This window comes from Phodopus roborovskii, unplaced genomic scaffold (assembly GCF_943737965.1).
Source record: "Phodopus roborovskii unplaced genomic scaffold, PHOROB, whole genome shotgun sequence".
NCBI classification, from domain to species: Eukaryota; Metazoa; Chordata; class Mammalia; order Rodentia; family Cricetidae; genus Phodopus; species Phodopus roborovskii.
In genome coordinates, this window is record NW_026126540.1 from 24,145,272 (window position 1) to 24,165,347 (window position 20,076).

The following is a 20,076-nucleotide window of genomic DNA, read 5'->3' on the forward strand; positions in this document are numbered from 1 at the left end:
CTACAGAGGACCTGGGTTTTGATCTTTGTCCTGATGTCTTAATCCTTGTCCATGTAGTTTTCTCTGACTTCCGAGTAGGATCTCCCATTTGGAGGACCTTTGTGAAGTTTTGCATGGGAGGGCTTTTCCCAGATTCCCCTTTGTGGTTGCCCTGTGGCCTGTTCTCCCATCTCTGAGAGAGGTCTCTGTGTTTTCACTTTGGATATGTCTGTCTAGGGTCCCATTTTGGAGGATTAGTCCTAGGACTAGGTCATAGTTATGTGAGGAGTGCTTTGATAAGAATCCCTAGTTTGAGCCAGATGCAACTGCAATGGAGTCTATCTGTAATCCCGTACTCAGGCGACTGAGGTAGGAAAGTCATGAGGTCAGGGTCTGACTGGGCTGCACAGTGAGATATTGTTACAAAAACAATCAATACTGAGTTTGTTTTGATTTTGCTTTTGCGAAGTCTTGGATTCTATTAGGACTAAGAAGCCAGAGACAGGGTCTCAGTGCTTAGTCCTGCCTGGGTTCCTGGCCCTGTGTAGTGGTAGAGCCTTGCCCAAGGAACCCACCCAATATTTTTAGAGGAATTTTGAAAAAATGACCTGTGAACTCTTCAGCTTCTAGGCTGACCCCAAGATACTGGCTATTTAATATTTTATTAGTTCTAACTCCAGCAGAATCCTTCAGTCTCCTGCATCCTGTCCCCTACCTGCAAAGAGCCAGCCTGTCACCCAGGGGCAGTAGCCGGTGTGAAGGAGGAAGCATTCTCACCTAAGGGAGCTTCCCTTTAGATGGCAGAAACTCTGAATTCAGTAGACTAGAGTTTTCGCAAATGTTTGGCCTTTTCATGGAGGCTCATACTTCTGGACTATTCCCATGGCGACTGCCAGGCAATCCTGGGGGCCCATAGACACATTCCTGACACAGATAGGAGTCAAATAGAGACTGTAGTTATCCTGCAACTTCCTCCTGCCCCCCTCTCTGCCTCCCATAGACACTCAAGTAGGGAGGCCTACCTTCAGAGGTGTGTCCTTAGGACACAAGGTTCTGCTTTAGGTGACTCCCAGACCACAGGAGACGTTTAATGTCTGATTACAGCGTGAACTGGCAGTGTGGACCTGCATCCTTAGGGAGGCAAGCTTCCAGGGCAGGGATGCAGGCACTGACCTGCCGTTCCTCAAGGAGTTTAGTGGAGTAGAAGCAGGCCTTGTAGACTGGACTTGAGGGCCCAAGTGACTGGATGGTGTTCTTTTGTGTCTCTAGATCCAAGATATCTGGTCCCCTGGAAGATGCTATGGATGTGATGGTCTTCACCTTCCACAAGTACTCTAGTCAAGAGGGGGACAAGTTCAAACTCAGCAAGGGGGAGATGAAGGAGCTTTTGAATAAGAACTGCCCAGTGTTGTGGGGGTAAATGAGGCAGGTCCAGAGGGAAGAGTCCTGGAGAGTGGGGGAGTGGGGGACGGGACACAGGACACAGAATAAATCTTTTCAGGCTTTCATTCTCAAGGTGCATGCTGGTGCCAGTGCCAGGGTGGGGCTCAGGATTTCCCCATCAACCTCCACTTCACCGGTCCATGGGGTGGACGTTAGGTCTATGTGTGAATGGGCTTATTGACGGCTGTTTCTTTCAGTATTCCTAGGCACATTGCTGTTGGGGACTTCGGAGTCCATCAGTCTAATCCTGAACTTAGAGAAAGGTAACAGCTGGCCCAGGGTCACACAAGTACATTACTGGGGTATTCATTTCTCCTTTTATTTTATACATGTATATGGCAAGCCAAGAAAGTATTCAGAGAGAATGGATTATAGCTAAGACACACACCCTGGGACATTTGTCAGCAAGGTGCAGCTAGCTCTCAATTTACTTCCTGCCCTACAGTCAGTCTCAGGCAGAAATAATTGAGGCTGTTATTGTCTTTTTCTTTTCTTTTCTCTCTTTCTTTCTTACTTTTTTTTTTTTTAAACTTCATTTTGGGTAAATTCTCTCATTGTTGTAACTGGTATTAAAAAGTTTGTCTTTTCTGAATTCATCTTGCTGATGTAGGTGGAAGCAAGCTTTGATTTTTTTCATTGTTAAGATGAAGCTGGGCTCTAGCAGAGGTTGGAGTTTAGACATAGTCTGAGGAATACCCAGCACCCTCCATTCCAGCAGAGTGCTGGAAATTCTTACATCACAAATCTGTCTGTCCTTCCTCACTGGCCTTCTTGGTACCTCACAGGGGTCTCCTGCCTACTATGAACCAGGCCAGCGGGGAGAGGATGCCAGATGCTGCTGTGAAGGGGAGGTTTTGGTGGTGAGTAGGACAGGGGCCAGCTTGGCGATAATTCCACTCCCTGTCAGCATCAGGAGAAGGTGGATGAGGAAGGACTAGAGAAGTTGATGGGCAGCCTTGATGAGATCAGTGACCAGGAGGTATACTTCTAGGAGTTCCTTGTGTTTCTGGCACTCATCACTAGGATGCACAATGACTTCTTTCTGGGGTCCCCAGACTGGCCCTGAAGCAGAGCGCTCCAGTCCCTGCCACATGTCTTCTGGGCTAACAGGGCTCTCTATCTTTGTGAATTTTGTACTAAATAAACTTTTGGTTGTTTGTTCGTTTGTGGATAATATTGCAATGGCCAGTGATGTTTTGTGCTTCGGCTGGATCAGTTGCAGGACTGGAAACAGAAAGCCTTCTAGTTTCCAACATCTTCTGCTCCCCAATTCTCCTGAGGCCAAAGGTTCTGGTCTTCGGAAGTTCATGTAAATGAGAGTTTTGGTAATTGAGGTAGGCTGGTAACATTTTATTTTGTTAAGAAAGGTATTTTAAAAAGGCATGTTGGGCATGGTGGTACAACTTTAAATCCCAGCACTCGGCAAACAGGGGCAGGATTGGGGGGCAAGGGTGGGGAAAGGGTTAGGGGCAGGGACAGGGGCAGGAGTAGGGATAGAGGTGGCAGGTCTCTAGGAGTTTGAGGCTAGCCTGGTCTACATAGTAAGACCCTGCCTTAAAACAAAACAAAACAAAACAAAAACAAACAAACAAAAGACACAAAAAGACAAATATTATCTACAACTGCAGTCATTTCACCTCCATCCAATTTTGTATTTTAAGTTTTTATTCTTGAAGGGTTTTTGAAACTGCTGGATTTTGTACCATTTACACAAATATTTGGAAGTTACCCTAGGCCTGACCTGTGGTGGCGTAACTAAATTGGCATTTGAATGCCCATTTAGACTTCTTGGTGAACAGTTCAAGTTTGGTTCAGTGACTCATAGATGCCCTACTAGCTACCTGTTGCATAATGAACCACCCCAAGACATGGTGGGTGAAATCATACTTTTATATCTCTCTTGGTTCTGTAGGTAGATTGGAAATAGTTGTGGGGGGGTCTCACTTGGGGTGTTTCAGGCAGCTGTAGATGGAATTTGGGGCTATATCACCTAAGGGTGCTCTCTCAGCATGCATGGTACTTGGTGCTGGTTGTGTGGCTGGAGCTAAGACAGAACCATCAGTGTGCTGCTACATTTATGTCAGCCTGACACAAACCACAATCATCTGAGAGGAGGGAACGGGGATTGAGAAAATGCCTCCATGAGATCCAGCTGTGGGCAAGCCTATAGAGTATTTTCTTAATTAGTGATTGATCGGGAGGTCCCATCCCATTGTGGGTGGGGCAGTTCCTGGGCTGGTGGTTCAGGGTTCTGTGAGAAAGCAAGTTGAGCAAGCCATGGGGAGCAAGCCATGTGGAGTGAGGCGGTAAATAGCACCCCTCCATGGCCTCTGCATCAGGTCCTGCCTCCAGGATCCTGCCTGTTTTGTGTGCCTGTCCTGGCTTCCTTCAGTGATGGACTACAGTGCAGAAGTCTAAGTCCAATAAACTCTTTTCTTCCCCAACTTGAAGTTTAGTCTTGGTGTTTGGTTGCAGCAATAGAAACCCTAAGACAGTCAGCTTATTGGATCCCTCACCAGCAGGTGTCAAGAAAGTGTCCTTCTCTCTATTACCATGAACACAGACCATTTGTCCCAGAGGGCCTGCTTAGCCTTGTCTCCTAGCCCTACATATGTAGAGAAGACAGAGCACTGAGAGCAAATGGCTGTCACATGGCCTCTTCAGAGCTCTGTCTGATCTACTCTGCAAGTGGACCACACATCAGAGTTTCCCAGGAAAGAAGGAAAACAGCCAGAAAAGCACTGCCTTTACTTGTCTTATTATAATTATCATCCATCTCCTCTTTTATTAACCCCTCCCCTTAAGGTGTCAACATACTCAGCTAGAAGTAGCCATATCACATTGCTAAGTCCCAAAAGATGAAGGTGAACCCCTGCATAGAGAGGCCATTTCTGCCATATTAACAAGGCAAAGGCTCTTGAGGACAAGGCTTTTCAACTCTCGTCATCACTCTGTCTTCTACCTAGAGCATGGACAATGACACCTGGAGGTTACAACAGCTGTGTTGTGATTAGGAATCAACATAGCGTAGGGGACTGACTGTGTGCTGTAGGTTTAAAGAACAAGACAATGAAAGGACACTTCAGATGTGTCCCTGGGTCTTTGACCTAACCCCAAACTACCTACAGCAGGCTTACTATATTAAAGTGATTAGAGACACTGTCATCCAAGTTTTCTATAATTTACTGCTGAATAAACTCCAAATTAGTAAAGAATTTGACATTGTGGATGTGTGTGCGTGTGTGTGTGTGTGTGTGTGTGTGTGTGAGAGAGAGAGAGAGAGAGAGAGAGAGAAAGATGAGGGTGTTGTATATGCTAAGTGTACTTGTGGAGATTAGAAGACAACTCCTTTATTCAGTTTCCTCCTGAATCTGAGCCGCCAATCCTAATGATTTGTGCAATGGAATACAGCAGAAACGATGCCCTGGGATTTTGGAACACAGCTTAAGAACTTTCAGCTTCCACTTTAGCCTCTTGCAGTGCTCACTCTAAGGTATGTCAGAAGCCAAGGGCTATGTGCTCGGAGAAGCCCAAACTATGTGAGGAGACAAGTCAGACCTTTCTTCCCAGGGAAACTCTGCTGTGTGTGGATCACTTGGAGAGTAGATCACACAGAGCTCTGAAGAGGAGGAAGGGGCCCGGTGAGAGCCCATGTGACAGCCACTTGATCTCTGTGCTCTGTCCTCCCTACACATCTAGGGCTGGAAGACAAGGCCAGGCAGGTCCTCTGGGACAAATGGTCTCTTTCCATGGTAATAAAAAGAGAGAAGACCACCTTCCTGACACCCTATTGGAGAAGGATCTGGTAACTATGGGTCAGGGAGTCATGATGCCAGTAATTAGCATCCTGGGACAGTTTTCAAAGTTCTTGTGAGCACACTGTCATTTCAGCACCATGGTAACCCCAAAGGGGCTATCATTAATGCATTTTACAGATGGGAAAGTGGAGAGGGGCAGCTTCAGCCATTTGTGGAGTGCTGCTTCTGACTAGGTGCTTGGCCTACTCATGCACCAGCCATTTAATTCTCCCGGAACCTACACCTTGCAGATGAGGAAAGAGGCTTTGAGATATTAAGGACTAGTGTCTGGGCTTGACCTACATCTATAAGAAAACTCATCATCTCTGTGGGACACTGGGATGGCAGACTGGGCCTCTTTCCTCTTTCTGAAGCCATCTCCAGAGCTTTGGACTCTGTGTGACCTGGAGGGGACCTGGCTGAATATGGTTCAGATGTACCTGGTACATCACCTAGAGTCATAGGGAAATGGTTCCTCCTTGCAGGTGGTTGGCTCTAATTTCTTTTGGTGCTGCATGGGTGCAGGGTTCTCAGGTTTGAATCTGGACAGTCAGTTGGGCTAGAAAGACCAGACTTACCTTGCTGCCTCCGAGGTTTTACCCACTTGGAGAGGTTCCAAAAATGGCTAACCATTCCTTTTGGTATTTGACATCAGACTGTTGAAGGCAGGCTAACAAGCCTCCCTATTCATTGTGCTAAGGCAGAGGAGGGTCTGGACAAGCATGCCAAGGGTCTGTGGCCAGATCTCCCCCATTCCTCCTGGGATGGTGCTGGAATGAGAAATGGAGCAACCTCACCTCCTCTCATACCATCATTTTACTGTGTGGTTCAGCCACAGAAAGCTCTCTCATGCTCTGTGGAAAGGGAGACTGAAGGCCAAGGTGAGTTAGTTGCCAAATCCAAGCTGATTGCTTGCTCAGCCACTCAGAAAGGAGCCCAGAGAACAAGACAAGTAAAAAGATCTAGTTCAGAAATCCAACAAAATGTGAAGACGGTTGGATAGACATCACCTTAATTCAGCAGTCAAGGCCCTTCTATCATTAAACAAGAGGGAAAGATATAGGTCACAGATAGGGGTGGCTTGAGATTCCCTGTGCCTTCCCCGTGATCTGGAGTAGGACATTGGGAAACGTGGTTGATACACGTGCAGTCACAAGGTAGTGGTGTGTCTGTGAATCTTGAAAACATCTTAGTTACTCTTCTCTGGGTGTCTTTAGCCTTGACCTGGGAGGAGAGAGGTTAGGATAAGTTGCTCTTGTCCTGGGAGTCCAGGCAAACATTCACTAAATGACTAATGTGTCTGTGTGTAGAGTTCAGCAGAATCTGACCCAAAGGTTAAGGTAGCACGGGAGACAAGTACAAACAGCGGAAGCTCCTAGCATTCTCACCCTTATTTATCATTTATTTGAGACGAGGTATTGTTATGAGACCTAGGCTGTGCTCAGACTTTCAGCAATCATTCAGCCTCAGCCTTCCCATGTCTAAGAGTAGAGGCATACAGTGCCAAGCTTGATTGCATCTGGTTGTAGTTATACATTAGACACCCTGTGAGCCAGAGGGGCAGCGCGTATAGTAAAGTGGTTTCCCTATGTGACTTCTGTTTTAGTTTTTGAGGCAGGGTTTCTCTGTCTGCCCTGGCTGTCCTGGAACTCACTCTGTAGACCAGGCTGACCTCAGACTCACAGAGATCCGCCTGCCTCTGCCTCCTGAGTGCTGAGATTAAAGGTGTGTGTCACTGGTGCCCAGCACCTAGGTGACTTTTTAGTTAGTTAATTCATTACATCCATGTGTCTTTTACATCATGTATCTTGATCCTATTCATATCCCCATCTCTTCACTTCTGCCCTTTATCCCTACACCCCTCCCCTAAATAAAACAAAATTTAAGAGAGAGAGAGAGAGAGAGAGAGAGAGAGAGAGAGAGAGAGAGAGAGAGAGAGAGAAAAGGCTAAGGGAAAAAATGCAGTGTCACACAGTAAACCCATATATCTTTACTTGCAAGTGTTCATTGCAGAGTCATTGGTCTGGTTTGAGAGCTCTGGTTTCTACTAGGCCTTCACTGGGCTTAGTAGACACTGGGCCTTCACTAGGACTCTTGCTCTGTGTTGTGGAGATCCTGCAGCTGTAGGTCTGTGGGTCGCATGCTCCAGCAGATCATAGATGGGATAGCCGATGGGGCAGCCTAAGTCATAACCCTGGGTCTGGGCCTGAGCAGCTGTGTGGTTGGTCCTCCAGATGAGAATGGGGATAGCTCTCCCACCTGTCCCAGGCACTGATGGGCAGGGGAGGGTAATGGGGACAGTTCTCCCATGCTCACAATTTTAGGGCTGGCTCACTCACACCTGTGGGTGGGCCGGGGGGTGAGGAGGCATGGCACGACCTAGGTGACATTTATCATTTTAAGCCAAAAATCAGAGATGTCAGTTGAACTAGGAGACTTGTTTAGCTCATCATCTCCAAAGCTACTGATTTTCAAAGGCAACTAAGAGCAAGCAAAGCTTGAGTTGGATGGCTCCACCCTTAAGAGCACCAACACAACAGCCAGTTATGGGTTCTGGGATGATGTAATGAACTGGTACCCCACTCCACAGCACAGCTCCCACATGGGTCACTCGATAGATCTCTCTACCAGCTCGCTGTTCTCATCCATGCAGTAGACACAACCAGCCATTGGCTTGTTGTCAAAGCAAGTGGTAGATCTAATCTCTGCAGGATCCTCTTGGTCCCAGCTTAGATTCTCTTCCCTTTTCCCAGCTCCAATTCTGTAGCTTCGGCTGCAACTTCCTCCCTGGCCCAGTGCTGGTCCCAGTAATCAGATATCCTTTCCCATATGTTCTCTATACTTGGCCCAGAAGGTCAGAAAGGAGGTCGATTGTTTAGGTCAAGTTAACTTAACCTCATGGGGCTGTTGGATTCGGGTGGTCACTCTGACCCCAGGGCTCAGGCCCCTTTGCCAGAAATAAACACAATGTCCAGATTCTTGGGTCACTCTATCTTATTCTTCCCTGAGGTGCAGGACCAGATACTGCCACTTAGAGGGGTGATGTGTTTTCCAGGGATCTTAGGCGATGGTGATGATAGTGAGGAGGCAGAGGGGGAGCCAGGGAGAGTCAGGGTTGCAGCTTGTAAGAAGTCCTGCCAGATCAGCTAGCATCTGCTTTCACCTCTGCTCAGCCTCCTGCTCACCCTTCTCCAGCAACAGCCAACAGCACATTTCTCAGCGGTCAGCTCACCTGTCCTGGGGGAGCTATGCAAGGTAAGAGTTCAGCCTAAGGATGGGGATGGAGCATGTGGATGGGAGGGAGTGGGAAGGAAGGACGATGACTCTAGTCAGGCCCTGGAACTGGGGTCCACTGCTGCTCACTGTGGGTCACTACAGAAGAGAGTTCTGGGTAGAAGCTGGAAAACTTCCAGGCGGGCAGGAAGATGCCAGGTACCTTAAGAAGGTTTTTTTTTTGTTGTTTGTTTGAAAAAGGGGAGAGAATTCATTCAGAGTCCTGACCTCCATCTTTGTGGAGGCAGAAGCTAAGTAAGATGACCCAGTAAGGAAGGGCGGGTTCCACTGTTCCCCACCCTCCCATCTAGGGAATTCAGTGTGTTTCTGTTGAGTTAGACTTGGGGGGCCAGAGCCCTCACATTTCCACAGTAACAACTAGTAACAAAAATAACTTTGATTTTTTTTTTTTTTTTTTTTTTTTTTTTTTGAGACAAGATCTTACTATGTAACTCTGACTGGCCTGAAAGTTGCTATTTAGACTAGTTGGGTTTGAACTCACCAACATCAGTTTGCCTCTGCCATTCATGTGCTGAGATGAAAGACATATTTCACCATACAAGGCAACACTTTGGATTCTTAGGGTAAGAATTTTCCAAACCCTCTTTGCAGGTAAGGAAATTAAATTTTTACAAGGAAATTAACTCTCTAACAAACTTCAAATGTGCTGAAGTCAGATGCTAAGCAGGGGAGGAGTTTTGAGTTAAGGCCCAATCAAGTGTTCTTTCCATGTGCATTAAGTGTTTTTTCCATGTGCATCCTCCAACTCCATATCTCTACCAAGACAAGTCTCTTAGCCTCTCCCAGATTTCTCCCTGTCGACAAAGATGCAGTGTTCCTAGGAGCTGTGGCTGTGCCCAGAAGCAGGAAGGGTTGTTGGATAACAAAGTGGGCTCAGGAGCTAGGCTACAGGACTCTTCAGCTTATTAAACATTAGTTTGTTATTGTCTGTTTCTCCCACTAGATTGCCGTCTCCCTTGAGAGGGACTGTGTTTTGTTTATGCTATACCCTGGATGCCTCGTATCAGTGCCTCTAATTATTTGTATGAACAGTGAATAGCGAGTCTGCCACTCACCAGTTATGTGACCCTGGGCAAGTCACTCCCTCTCTGGGTTAGCATTTACCAAGTCCTTACTATATCGTGGTAACATTTGTTCCATGAGCCTGGCTTGTGCTAAAACTCCACAATAATCCTGAGATAGTTACTACTTTTATTTCCATCAATGAGGTAAATCAGGTCCCAGGAGCAGAGATGACTTGCTTGAGGTGTTGGTGGGTGGTGGGAATAAGTCACTGACCCAGAAGAAAATTAATTGCTGGTCAACTCTGGCCCCTCCTTCTGCTGCTGTGTGACCATCTCTGTCCTCTGTCCCAAAGTGCTCATAACTCCTTGCCAATAAAACAGGGCTAATCACAGCCCTTCCTTCCTTCTGCCTCCATTGCTCACTCCCCTCATCCACAAGGCTGGCAACCTCCAGGAGGAGATGGTGGCCCAGGCAAAGCTGGGTGCTGGGTCCAGGGTGAGGTCAAGGGCTCTCAGGCTGCCCATACAGGCATGAGGGTTTTGTCACTGGCTGGGAAGAAGTCAGGCTCCTCTTCTCCTTCCCGCATTCTTCTCTCTCTCTCTCTCTCTCTCTCTCTCTCTCTCTCTCTCTCTCTCTGTGTGTGTGTGTTTGTGTGTGTGTGTGACATGGAAGCTTAGAGTTGGAGAGAACAGAGAAACAGCAGGAGAGGGTTTCCAGTGAATGGTGGTCTCTACTTATGTGAGCTAAGAATGACAGGAAATGCCGGACAGAATTAAAATGATCTTTTTCTAAACATCAAAGAACAACAGGTATTTAGAGAAAGCCAGACCAGACATGACATCACATGCCTTTAATCCTGGTACTCGGGAAGCAGAGGCAGGTGGATCTCTGAATTTGAGTCAGCCTGGTCTACATAGTGAACTCTAGGACATCCAGGGCTGTGTAGAGAGACTCTGTCTCACAAAACAAAACAAGCCTCCTTGTGTCTGGAGAGATGGCTCAGAGGTTTTTGCTGAGGACTCAGCTTTTGTTCCCAGCACCCACATCGTGGCTCACAATCACCTATTACTTTAGTTCCAGGGCATCCAACACCCTCTTCTGACCTCCTTGGGAGAAGTCCTGTGTTAAACAGACATGTAGGCACTCACTCATACACATAAAATAAAAATAAATGCATCGGAAGAAGAAAGGACGAAAGAAAGAAAGGGAGAAAGAAACCCCATCAGAATTTTAAGTGAGGGCTGGAGAGATTGCTTAGCTGTTAGAGTGTGTACCGCTTTTGTGGAGTTTGGTTCCTAGCACCCACATTAGGTGGATCACAACCACGTGTAACGCCATCTCCATGGGGACTCAATGCCTGTGACCCATGTGGGTGCCTGCACTAATGTGTACATTACTGATGCAATATATATATATATATAAGTAAAATAAATAAAAAACAACAAAAACCAAAACAAAATACCTCATTAAAAAAAAACATAGGTGATGGCAAAATCTGGGAAGTTGAGCAGGGAACCTGGGGGCTCTGGCCAAGCCTAAGCTTGAATTGGTTTGATGATCTGGGGAGTGAGGAAGACAGTTGGAACCCAGGACCCACACAAGAGGGGATATAAGTAGAGAGGTGATGCTGAACCCCCTGGGGACAACGTGAGTGCTCTACCCCCAGGACTGCTTGGAAAGTTGCTCCAGCGCTGAGCAGAACTTCCTCAGGAGCTGGGGACATGCCAGCTCTCACATGAATCTGTGGCCCAAATTCATCCACATCACTAGGAGTACAGAGACAAGAAAGTTCAAGCCCTGACAGCTGGAGGCTCACCAGGAGGCACTCCCTTCCTCTGGGTCTCAAAAATGCCTCACCAGGATTTCCTTCAGTGAAATAAGCAATTCACAGCCAAAGGCCACCAAACACTCCGCAATCTGGAGGCTGTGCACACAGGGTGTCCCATGGCCTCAGATTTCTCACTTGTAGTTAGGGGCCTTATCCAAATGTTCCCGAGGCCTCTCCTGTGCGGGGACTCTGGAGGTACAAGCTAAGAGAATCCAAGGTGGGTTCCCATTGTGTATTCTGGGTATCTTTATGGCAAAGAGCTCGGGAGGGGGATATGTGTGGCTGGAAGGGCTGGAAGAGGCTACCAGGAAGCCGTTGCCTATTGCCCGCTTTGGGGAAGGGCAGAGTGGGAATGAGTTGGGAGTGGTGTCTGAGACTCAGACTGGGTCTTTGATCTGTGCGTTGCTAGGTGGGTGGTGGGCCTGTAATAGAGGCTACTGAGGGAAGAAGGCAGGGGACCCTGAGGGCAGCCTCAGCGTTGACCTACTTGGGCCCTTATAATTGCTCCCTTCCTCTCTCATGAGGCTACAAATAGGGACACCCCGTTGTTAGGCTCCCACAGCTGAGACAGCAGCAGCAGTGGTGAGTGTGGCTGGTTGGGAACTGCCTTGGGTTGGGTGTTGGGGCAGCTCAGGAACCCCTCAACAGCTAGCCTGTTCCTGCATACAGGGCCTGGGTATGGAAGCAGAAAGGTCACATTAGCAGGTGAGGGTAAGGAAAATCAGATATGGTGGACTCAGAGGTCCCCTTGAACACTAAGGAGCTGTAAGCTGTAAGGAAGTTTGGCCTGGGGAGTGTGCCCGGCCAAGATCTGAGCGATGCGGGGACAGTGGCCTGGCTATGGTTCTGGTGCAGCCCTTAAGTGAGCTCCTTGCCTCTTCGCTTCGTTCTTGGGGATGAGTTGGGACAGGCCAGGGCTTCTGAAATAATAGCAGAAGTGGCGCCAGGCAGGCTGGAAGGAGCTCAGAAGGGCTCCGAGGTGCTGAGCTCTTGGGATCATGGCTCTTTCCTCCATTGGGAATGTGGGTCCTTGTTCCGGCCCTGGGCTGTCATGAAGAAGTAGACACCACAATGCTTGCCACTTCAGCCCCCACCCCCTTACTTCCTTGCTGCCCCTTTGCTCCTAGCAGAGGGAACTTGCCAATAAGAGTCTTGGCTCTGGCTGCCCTGTACTGCAGGACTCCAGTCCCCTGAGGGAGTCAAGAGTGAGTCATGTACTCACATGGAAACAACTCTATTGCTTTCTTGCCTGCCCAGGGTTTGCCCAGGCTGGATGGGCAATGTAGGGGACAATAGATATGGGGTGAGGGAAGGAATTCTAGGAAGTACTTCCCTCCCATCAGTGTGGGGGACTCTTTTCAAAGCCTTCTGTCTTAAGATTACCTGCCCCCACTGCCAGGGGAATGGAGTATGGCAGGTCATAAACGAATAGATCTATGAGCCAATGAACTTCCCAGAGAACCCCTGGTCCACATTTCTGGCTAGGCCCATGAGGCTGGATTAAACCACTTTACAGAAAAAGACAACCGAGAACCAGAGAAACAGTTCACCCAGGGCTGCAGAGGGGGGAACCGCAGCTTCTTCAGGTCAGGGGAGGAGGCATAGTGAGGTGGCAGGGGACCTCCTCAAGCTGACCACTCCTGCTGGCATTAGCCTCGCCAGGGCAAAGATGCACCGGAAAGGGCTTCCTGATCCAGCTCTTACAGGATGGATCTCCAGGTCCTCAAGGGGCAGAGGCATCTAGGACCAGGGGCTGCATCACATGGCATGGTACCCAATGGGAGACTGAGAATTTCCAGGAGTGGGGGTGAGAAAGGACTGGAGGGAATCAGTGCTCTTAGGGAGACCCTCATTGAGGGATGAATGTGATGAGGTGGGGCATGCTATTCCCGGGGAATTTATGGCAGTGTTGTGGAAATGAAATGTCTGTCCAGACAAACCACAACAGGCACAATGGGGAGAATCGGTGTGTGTATGTATGGTATGTGTGTATGTAGTGTGTGTGTGTGTGTGTGTGTGTGTGTGTGTGTGAATGTGCATTTGTGTGAGTGTGTGTATGTGTGAATGTGTGTGTGTGTATGAGAGAGAGAGCATGTGTGTGCGTATGTGTGTGTGTGAGAGAGAGAGAGCATGTGTGTGTGTGTGTGTGTGTGTGTGTGTGTGTGTATGTGTGTGTGTGTGTAAAGCAGTTGTCAAGGAGGGCTGCTCAGAGGAAGGGGAACTTCAGCATGGCGGAGTTTGACAGGTTTGGAATTAGCTCCAAGGAAACACTGAGGGTGAAGACTGGCCTGACTTTCCTTGTGAATCACACCCATTTTTTGTGACAGTGAGGATGACCCGGCCCCTGGAGCAGGCAGTAGCTGCCATCGTGTGCACCTTCCAGGAGTATGCTGGGCGCTGTGGGGACAAGTACAAGATCTGTCAGTCAGAGCTCAAGGAGCTGCTGCAGAAAGAGCTGCCCACTTGGACCCCGGTGAGCACCCTCACACCTCTTCCCCTTAGTGGGAGGTACCACTTGGTCTCTGCAAAGAATGGCCTGGGACCAAACATCAGCACAGAACAGCAAGAGGGAGAAGCTGTACTGTGGAGAGGGGACACAAGGAAGTGAGCTGACATGGCTGGATGAGCCTTAGCAAAATGGGATGTAAAGTGGGGTGACAGTCACTCTTACTGTCCTGTGGATAATGCCTCTCAGCAGGCTCTGCAGAGCAAGGAGTCGGTGCTCAGCAAGTGAGCTGAGAAGCAGGGCTGGGAAATGGGTGTCTAATCAGGATGGGTAGGATGAGGTTGGCCCCCAGGAGGGTGTGGGTTGGAATCGGGGAGGACCACCCTCAGAGGGGAGTGGTGTGGGAAGCTGCTTAGGCGCCTCACCCCGGGTTTCCTGACTTTCCCTTCTCATCCCTTCCACAGAGTGAGTTCCGGGAGTGTGACTACAATAAATTCATGAGTGTTCTGGACACCAACAAGGACTGCGAGGTGGACTTTGGGGAGTACGTGCGTGCCCTTGCCAGCCTCTGCCTCTACTGCCACGAGTACTTCAAAGACTGCCCCCCTGAGCCCTCTTGTCCCCAGTAGCCTCTATCCAGAGGGGTATGCCATCCTGGAAGGGCAGGGTCTACTCTAGTCTCTGTCCCTGTGGTGACCCTGGATGTGTAGCCACACTCTTCCTGCCCTCTCTGTGGTAACCCTTTCAGTCTGGATTTGCCAGGTCCCTAATGTGCAACCCTGGCTTCTCATGCACTGTAGAGGCTTTCCTAGGGCTGTCGAGGTAGTGAGGGGTGGAACAGAAGCCAGCCTTTGCTTTTCTTCTTGGAAGGGAGAACATCTGCTCTCTCACTTTGGAGGCTCAGCCATGTGCCCACTGTGGCAGGGGCCTACTCAACTCCTAATAAAGAAATGTCAGCTTGGCTTGGCTTGGTTCTTTTGACAGGATGCACTGGACTTTGGGACTAAGTCTTTGGGGATCTTGATTCCTCTATCACTGAAGGAAGGAGGTTGAAGGCAGAGGCCCCAAAGGCAGTGCCAGACCACATAGGAATGCACACATCTTAGGGTTCAATAGGAGGGTGGGGCCATTACAAGCCCCCATCAGGTGAGGCTGGGGGGGTCTTTGTCTCCATCTGTCCCCTGTTTTGAGGTAAGAGCCCTTGTCTTGGGCTTTTAGGAGGGCAGGAGGCTCCTGGAGAGGAACTCAGTATTTGTGACTGGATGCTTCAAGGAGGGTGTGGCTGTGGGTAAGGGTGTGGTATAGCTGTGAGAGATCAGAGAGCAGCAGTAATAGGATTAGGGCCTCGGAGGTACTTGTTCCCAGCCAGGGAGGAAGGCTCTGTATTTATTGGAAGGGGGTGGGGATAATTTGAGTCAGTCCCCATCTGAAACCACAGTCCCCATGGGCTCCAAATCCCCATTACTAACCCTTGATCAATCCCCGTATTTGTACCCCATCCTCAGAGATTAATCCTGACTGCCTATTTTATGTATTTTTCCTCTAACTCTCTTCTCCAAGCTGAGTGTTCAACCCTGAATGCTCCCATCACCCCTGATACCCTAACTGGACCTTCTACCCATTCATGAACTTCCAGGCCTCACTCCATCACACCCTCCTAGGCATCTTTCCCACCTGGGGTGGTCCCAAGGCCCCTCCGGACTTGCCAGTCTTCACCCTGGGTCTTACCGATCATGACTGAGAGTTGTTAAGGCTGGAGAGAAGGGCTGACTGATTGTCTCCCTGGCTGGTGTCACCTCCCTAATTCCTGGGCCACACATTTCCAGGACAGTTTCCTACCTCTCACCCATCACCTCCCCATCTCCTTGCCCTTGGCCCACATCCCATGTTCAGGTTGCCCCTTCTCAAAGCTTCCTAAAACTTTGGCTGAGCTGTGGCTACTGGGTGGGATCTATATCATTCAGGTCTTGTGTCCACTGGGGCTTACTCACTGCTTGCCTGTGCCTGCTGGGTAACAGGAAGCTTGGTTCTCAGGCTGGGCTGGTGGAGGGGACTGTGACATTTACTACATCAACCAACAGTAGGAGCACAGTGTCCATGCTCCCCCCATCCCCTGCATGGGCAGGGCCCAGCAGCGTATAAATAGGGCAGACATTTGGGCTTTCCTCAAACCTCTCTGTTCAGCACTTCCTCTCTCTGGGTCTGGTGAGTTGTATTGGCCCTGATAGCAGTGTTGGTGGCAATGTCAGAGGCTGAAGCTGGGACAGGAGAAAGGGAGGCTGTTGGGGAGACAGATGTTTTTAATAGATCCAGATGAGAGATTCTGATGTGGAGGCTCGTGTGTGTGTGTGTGTGTGTGTGTGTGTGTGTGTGTGTGTGTGTGTGAGTGTATGTGTGTGTGTGTGTGTATGTTGCACAAGAATGAAAACAAAACACAAGGTGTATAGATGGCATTTGAGCTCTCAAGATTTCTAAGACGTTGAGGCTTACACTTGTTGTTACAGTGTATGTTTGTGATTGGGAGCCTTGGATAGGTACCCTGACTGGTGTTTGCTGGGTTATTCAAGCCGGTGTGTGCAGGAAGCAGGCGTAGGAAGCAAAGTGAGGGAACCTGTAGGCTTTCCTTCTTTCTTCCTTCCTTCCTTTCTTCCTTCCTTCCTTCCTCCTTCCCTCCCTCCCTCCCTTCCTTCCTTCCTTCCTCCCTTCCTTTCTTTCTTTTTTTACTTTTAAATTACAGTTATTTATTTGTGTGCATGCATGGGTTGGGAATGGGGGGACTCATGCCAAGGTGAGCTTGTGGAGGTCAGAGGGCAACTTGTGGGGAGTCAGTCTCTCTCCTTCTACCATGGGCTCTGGAGATCAAACTCAGGCCATTAAGCTTGGTGGCAAGCACCCCTACTCACGAACCCACCACTGCAGCTCCTGCCTGTATGTAGGCTTTTGTGTTCATATTAGTGCCCTATGCCATACAGCACCCCTCCCCTTGTGTCCCTGCCTCTGCCATCTCATCTCACTCCTCTCTAAGCTGGTCAATAGGCAGCGGGGGTTTTTTTCCGCGGAAGGCCCATGGGCAGGCAGCCAGCAGCCGCGCCCAGTGCCGGGAGGGGGAAGAATGGGTCAGAGCCTGGTGCTTGTGGTTGAGTTGTGGGAGTGAATGCGCTGAGCGAGAACGGAAAACTTCTATTATTGAGGCCAGGCCTGAGGGCGGACCCAAAAAGCAGTTGGCACGAATCTCCAGAGATTGTATGGTAGGCTCTGCATGTTTCAGAGTCCAAAGCATACAATGCCTTCTTGCCATTAGTGGGTCCCACTCCTCTGATCTCTCTGGGAATGAGGACAGTTTCTGGAAGCGCTCCCGAATGGAGCAATTAAAATGGGGTCAGGATGAGTCTATGACCTTGGTGATGAGTAGCACCACACAGCCAGTTCTTGATACACTATTGTTGTGGGGTGGGTAAGGCTACCTTTGTGTCTTCTGCCCCTAGGTCTCAACTGTCACCATGGAGTATCCCCTGGAACGGGCCCTTGATATGATGGTGTCCACCTTCCACAAATACTCAGGCAAAGAGGGTGATAAGTTCAAGCTCAACAAGTCTGAGATGAAGGAGCTGCTGACCAAGGAGCTGCCTAGCTTCCTGGGGGTGAGTGGGCCCTGCCCATGTATTTCATGTGTGCTGCATCCCCAGGAGGAGGAGGAGGAGGTTGGGACTCTGGTGGGCACTAGCCTTGACGTAGTGCCTAACTACAGCTGGCATGTATCTGTAAAGTGGGGAGGTAGAGGCTGGAAAGCTTGCTCCTGGTGCTTGGTGTGGAACCACAGTGAACCATCTACCCCTCACTAGCCCTCAGCTGAGAGAAAGTTTAGAGTGAACACAACCGAAGAGACAGAGAAAGATCAAAACAACTGCCTAAGACAGTCAGTGTCTGAAACTGCAGGCTAGATGAGGGCTGCTGGCAAGAGAAGTTGGGCTTCTGACATGATGGTAGAGGCACATGAATGCCTGCAGGCCCTCCCCGCAATAACGCCTTGCATTGGTTAATGCATCACTCTCATGGCTGTTTCCTAATGAGATACTTAAAGCAAGCATGGAGAAGATGTGGTCCTGCACTTTCCCAGCTATCTCAAGTGCACATCCTCGGCACATCCTCCTCTACGTAGCTTAGCCCCAAGGCTTCCTGAGTGGCCGGAGGCCTTCCTGAGCTCCTAGATGGAGGCAGAGATCTAGCTTGGGTTTGGCTTTTAACTGTTCCTCTTCTTCTTCCAGAAAAGGACAGATGAAGCAGGATTCCAGAAACTGATGAGTAACCTGGACAGCAATAGGGATAATGAAGTAGACTTCCAGGAGTACTGTGTCTTCCTGTCCTGCATTGCCATGATGTGCAATGAATTCTTTGAAGGCTGCCCAGATAAACAGCCCCGGAAGAAGTGAAGACTCCTCAGATGAAGTGTGGGGGTGTGGCCTGCCAGGGGGTCTCTTCCCTGTTAGCTTTGAGCATAGTGCCTTACTCTGGCTTCTTCATACACATGCACAATGCCGAGAAAGTTCAATAAAGAATCTTGAAACTATGAGCTGTTGTCTAAAAGACTGGAGATTGTGGGTTGGAGGTTGAGGGAGGGTATATCACAGGGTAGTGGTGGGGACTGCTGGGAGTTGAGCTGGAGCCTTGTGGGGACAAAACTAGAAAGGGGTGTGGAGGGGGTAGAGTGGCCTATTTACGGAGCATGCAAGTGTGTGTGTGTGTGTGTGTGTGTGCATGCACACACATATGTGCAACAAAGCAAACTCTGGGAACACTTAACATAGAAGCCACCAGAGGCTTGGCTTGAAAGGCTCCAGATGTGGGAAGTTAGCCAGCCCACCACCCTCCTTCCTCTCTCCAGAACTGCCTCTGGGCTCAAACTGAAGTTGGGATGGGACTGAAGGTCACATCTGTTGCTGCTTGGAGTCTGGAGGGAAGACAACAGGCCTGAGTCACAAGGAAGGAGTCCTGAAGCCAGAGAAGGATGGAGAGGTGGACTGGTACCCATCCCTGACATTTATAGTCCAGGTCCTGCCCTGCTACCCATTCCAGCTCATTGGCTTCAAACAACAGATTAACCCTTTCCTGTCCATGGCTGGTGAAGAAGGGCAGTATAGAGAGGTCATTTGTGGGAGCGTAAGTCTCTCTCTATGTCTGTCTCTCTTTCCTTCTCTCTCTTGGAGAAGAGGCTTCACTCCTATAGCCAAATGTAGCCTTGAACTTCTGATCCTCCTAGTCAACTTCCCGAGTTCTGGGATTATAGAAGTATACTACCATGGCTGACTGACATAGCCATTCTCTTAACATACTGTCTCCACCCTCAGAGGGCTGTGGGACAGGATCTACTATTTCTAAGAATCATGTTGCTTAGAGGAGGACAAAGGACCTCAGGACCAATAAATGGGGGTGGATAGTTGCTAGGTGATAGAAGCAGATGATGGGGAGATGACCACAGTTTTAGAGAAATGATTTTGGCCATGTGATCTGATAAAGAAAATTGAGATCTTCATCCCCTCACTCTCTCACCTCTAGAACATGAGGCAAATGTAGCTGCCCCTTAGGGTGGGCAGTGGTTCTGGAGTGCCGAGAATGGGGTTGAGGTTAGATGTCAAGCCCTTGCCTGGGTGGTATGGGGATGCTTAAAGAAAGGTATCCACAAGCTGTCCCAAGTCTGGCGAGTTTGTTTTCTAAGCGTCCCTTCTCATCATATTGTGCTTTCTCTCCAGCCTCAGGGGAGTGGGGTAGGTGACTCAGATGTTCCCTTGGAGTTTGACTATGGAGACTTAGGTCCAGGTTAAGACTATCTTCTCTTTTTTTTGCACTCCCAGTCAATCTGCCTATCTTCCACGGCAGTGTGCTCCCAGGAGCCTCCTCCTGCATCACTCTACTTTCGGAAACTCCGGTTGCTTAGAGACAAGTTTCCGCTGTGTCACTAGTATAATAGCTGCGGTGGGATGACAAAGGGGGCAGTGGAGAGGAACGAGGCAGGCTAGGGTGGGATTTTAGCCAAGATTAGGGGCTGGCCCCTAACCAAATTCTGTCCTTAGAGTCAGTGTGAGTGTTCCAGAGTGCAGGAAACTCACCTTGACCCCTGGGCCATCCATGCATGACTGTTCCTGAAACTGGAACCTCTTCCACAGTCCACAGCCTCAACCCAGTCCTAAGCCCTCCTTTGATGGTCTTCCCCAACCCTGGATTTCTAGTCCTCCAAGCCAGGTGTCTCCAACAACTACTTCCCTTCTTTACTTTGTGTTAGCTAGTGA

General features: G+C 49.2%; 2 protein-coding genes across 4 annotated transcripts; both read left to right on the plus strand.

Moving 5' to 3' along the window:
- Positions 1-8,452: 8,452 nt before the first annotated feature.
- On the plus strand, positions 8,453-14,753 carry S100a3 (S100 calcium binding protein A3). Of its 2 annotated transcripts, none has more exons than XM_051199157.1 (3): positions 8,453-8,474; positions 13,674-13,819; positions 14,257-14,753. In XM_051199157.1, the coding sequence occupies exons 1-3, from the start codon at positions 8,468-8,470 to the stop codon at positions 14,419-14,421; spliced, it is 318 nt and encodes a 105-aa protein (XP_051055114.1). In that variant the 5' UTR covers positions 8,453-8,467; the 3' UTR covers positions 14,422-14,753. The 2 variants fall into 2 exon arrangements, with proteins under 2 accessions (XP_051055114.1, XP_051055115.1); XM_051199158.1 differs by lacking the exon at positions 8,453-8,474 and adding an exon at positions 11,820-11,928.
- Positions 14,754-15,880: 1,127 nt separating this feature from the next.
- On the plus strand, positions 15,881-18,359 carry S100a4 (S100 calcium binding protein A4). 2 transcript variants are annotated; one of them, XM_051199159.1, is made up of 3 exons: positions 15,881-15,997; positions 17,278-17,433; positions 18,058-18,359. In XM_051199159.1, exons 2-3 carry the CDS (start codon positions 17,293-17,295, stop codon positions 18,220-18,222), a joined length of 306 nt encoding a protein of 101 aa, XP_051055116.1. In that variant the 5' UTR covers positions 15,881-15,997; positions 17,278-17,292; the 3' UTR covers positions 18,223-18,359. The 2 variants fall into 2 exon arrangements, with proteins under 2 accessions (XP_051055116.1, XP_051055117.1); XM_051199160.1 differs by lacking the exon at positions 15,881-15,997 and having other exon boundaries at positions 17,262-17,433.
- The last annotated feature ends 1,717 nt before the right edge of the window (positions 18,360-20,076 follow it).

Bases quoted from the DNA above. Each gene is read 5' to 3' on its own strand.
- S100a3 (XM_051199157.1), top strand. The intron at 13,820-14,256 runs GTGAGCACCCTC...TCCCTTCCACAG, and splicing joins AGCTGCCCACTTGGACCCCG to AGTGAGTTCCGGGAGTGTGA.
- S100a4 (XM_051199159.1), top strand. From the start codon at position 17,293: ATGGAGTATCCCCTGGAACGGGCCCTTGATATGATGGTGTCCACCTTC. The intron at 17,434-18,057 runs GTGAGTGGGCCC...TTCTTCTTCCAG, and splicing joins AGCTGCCTAGCTTCCTGGGG to AAAAGGACAGATGAAGCAGG.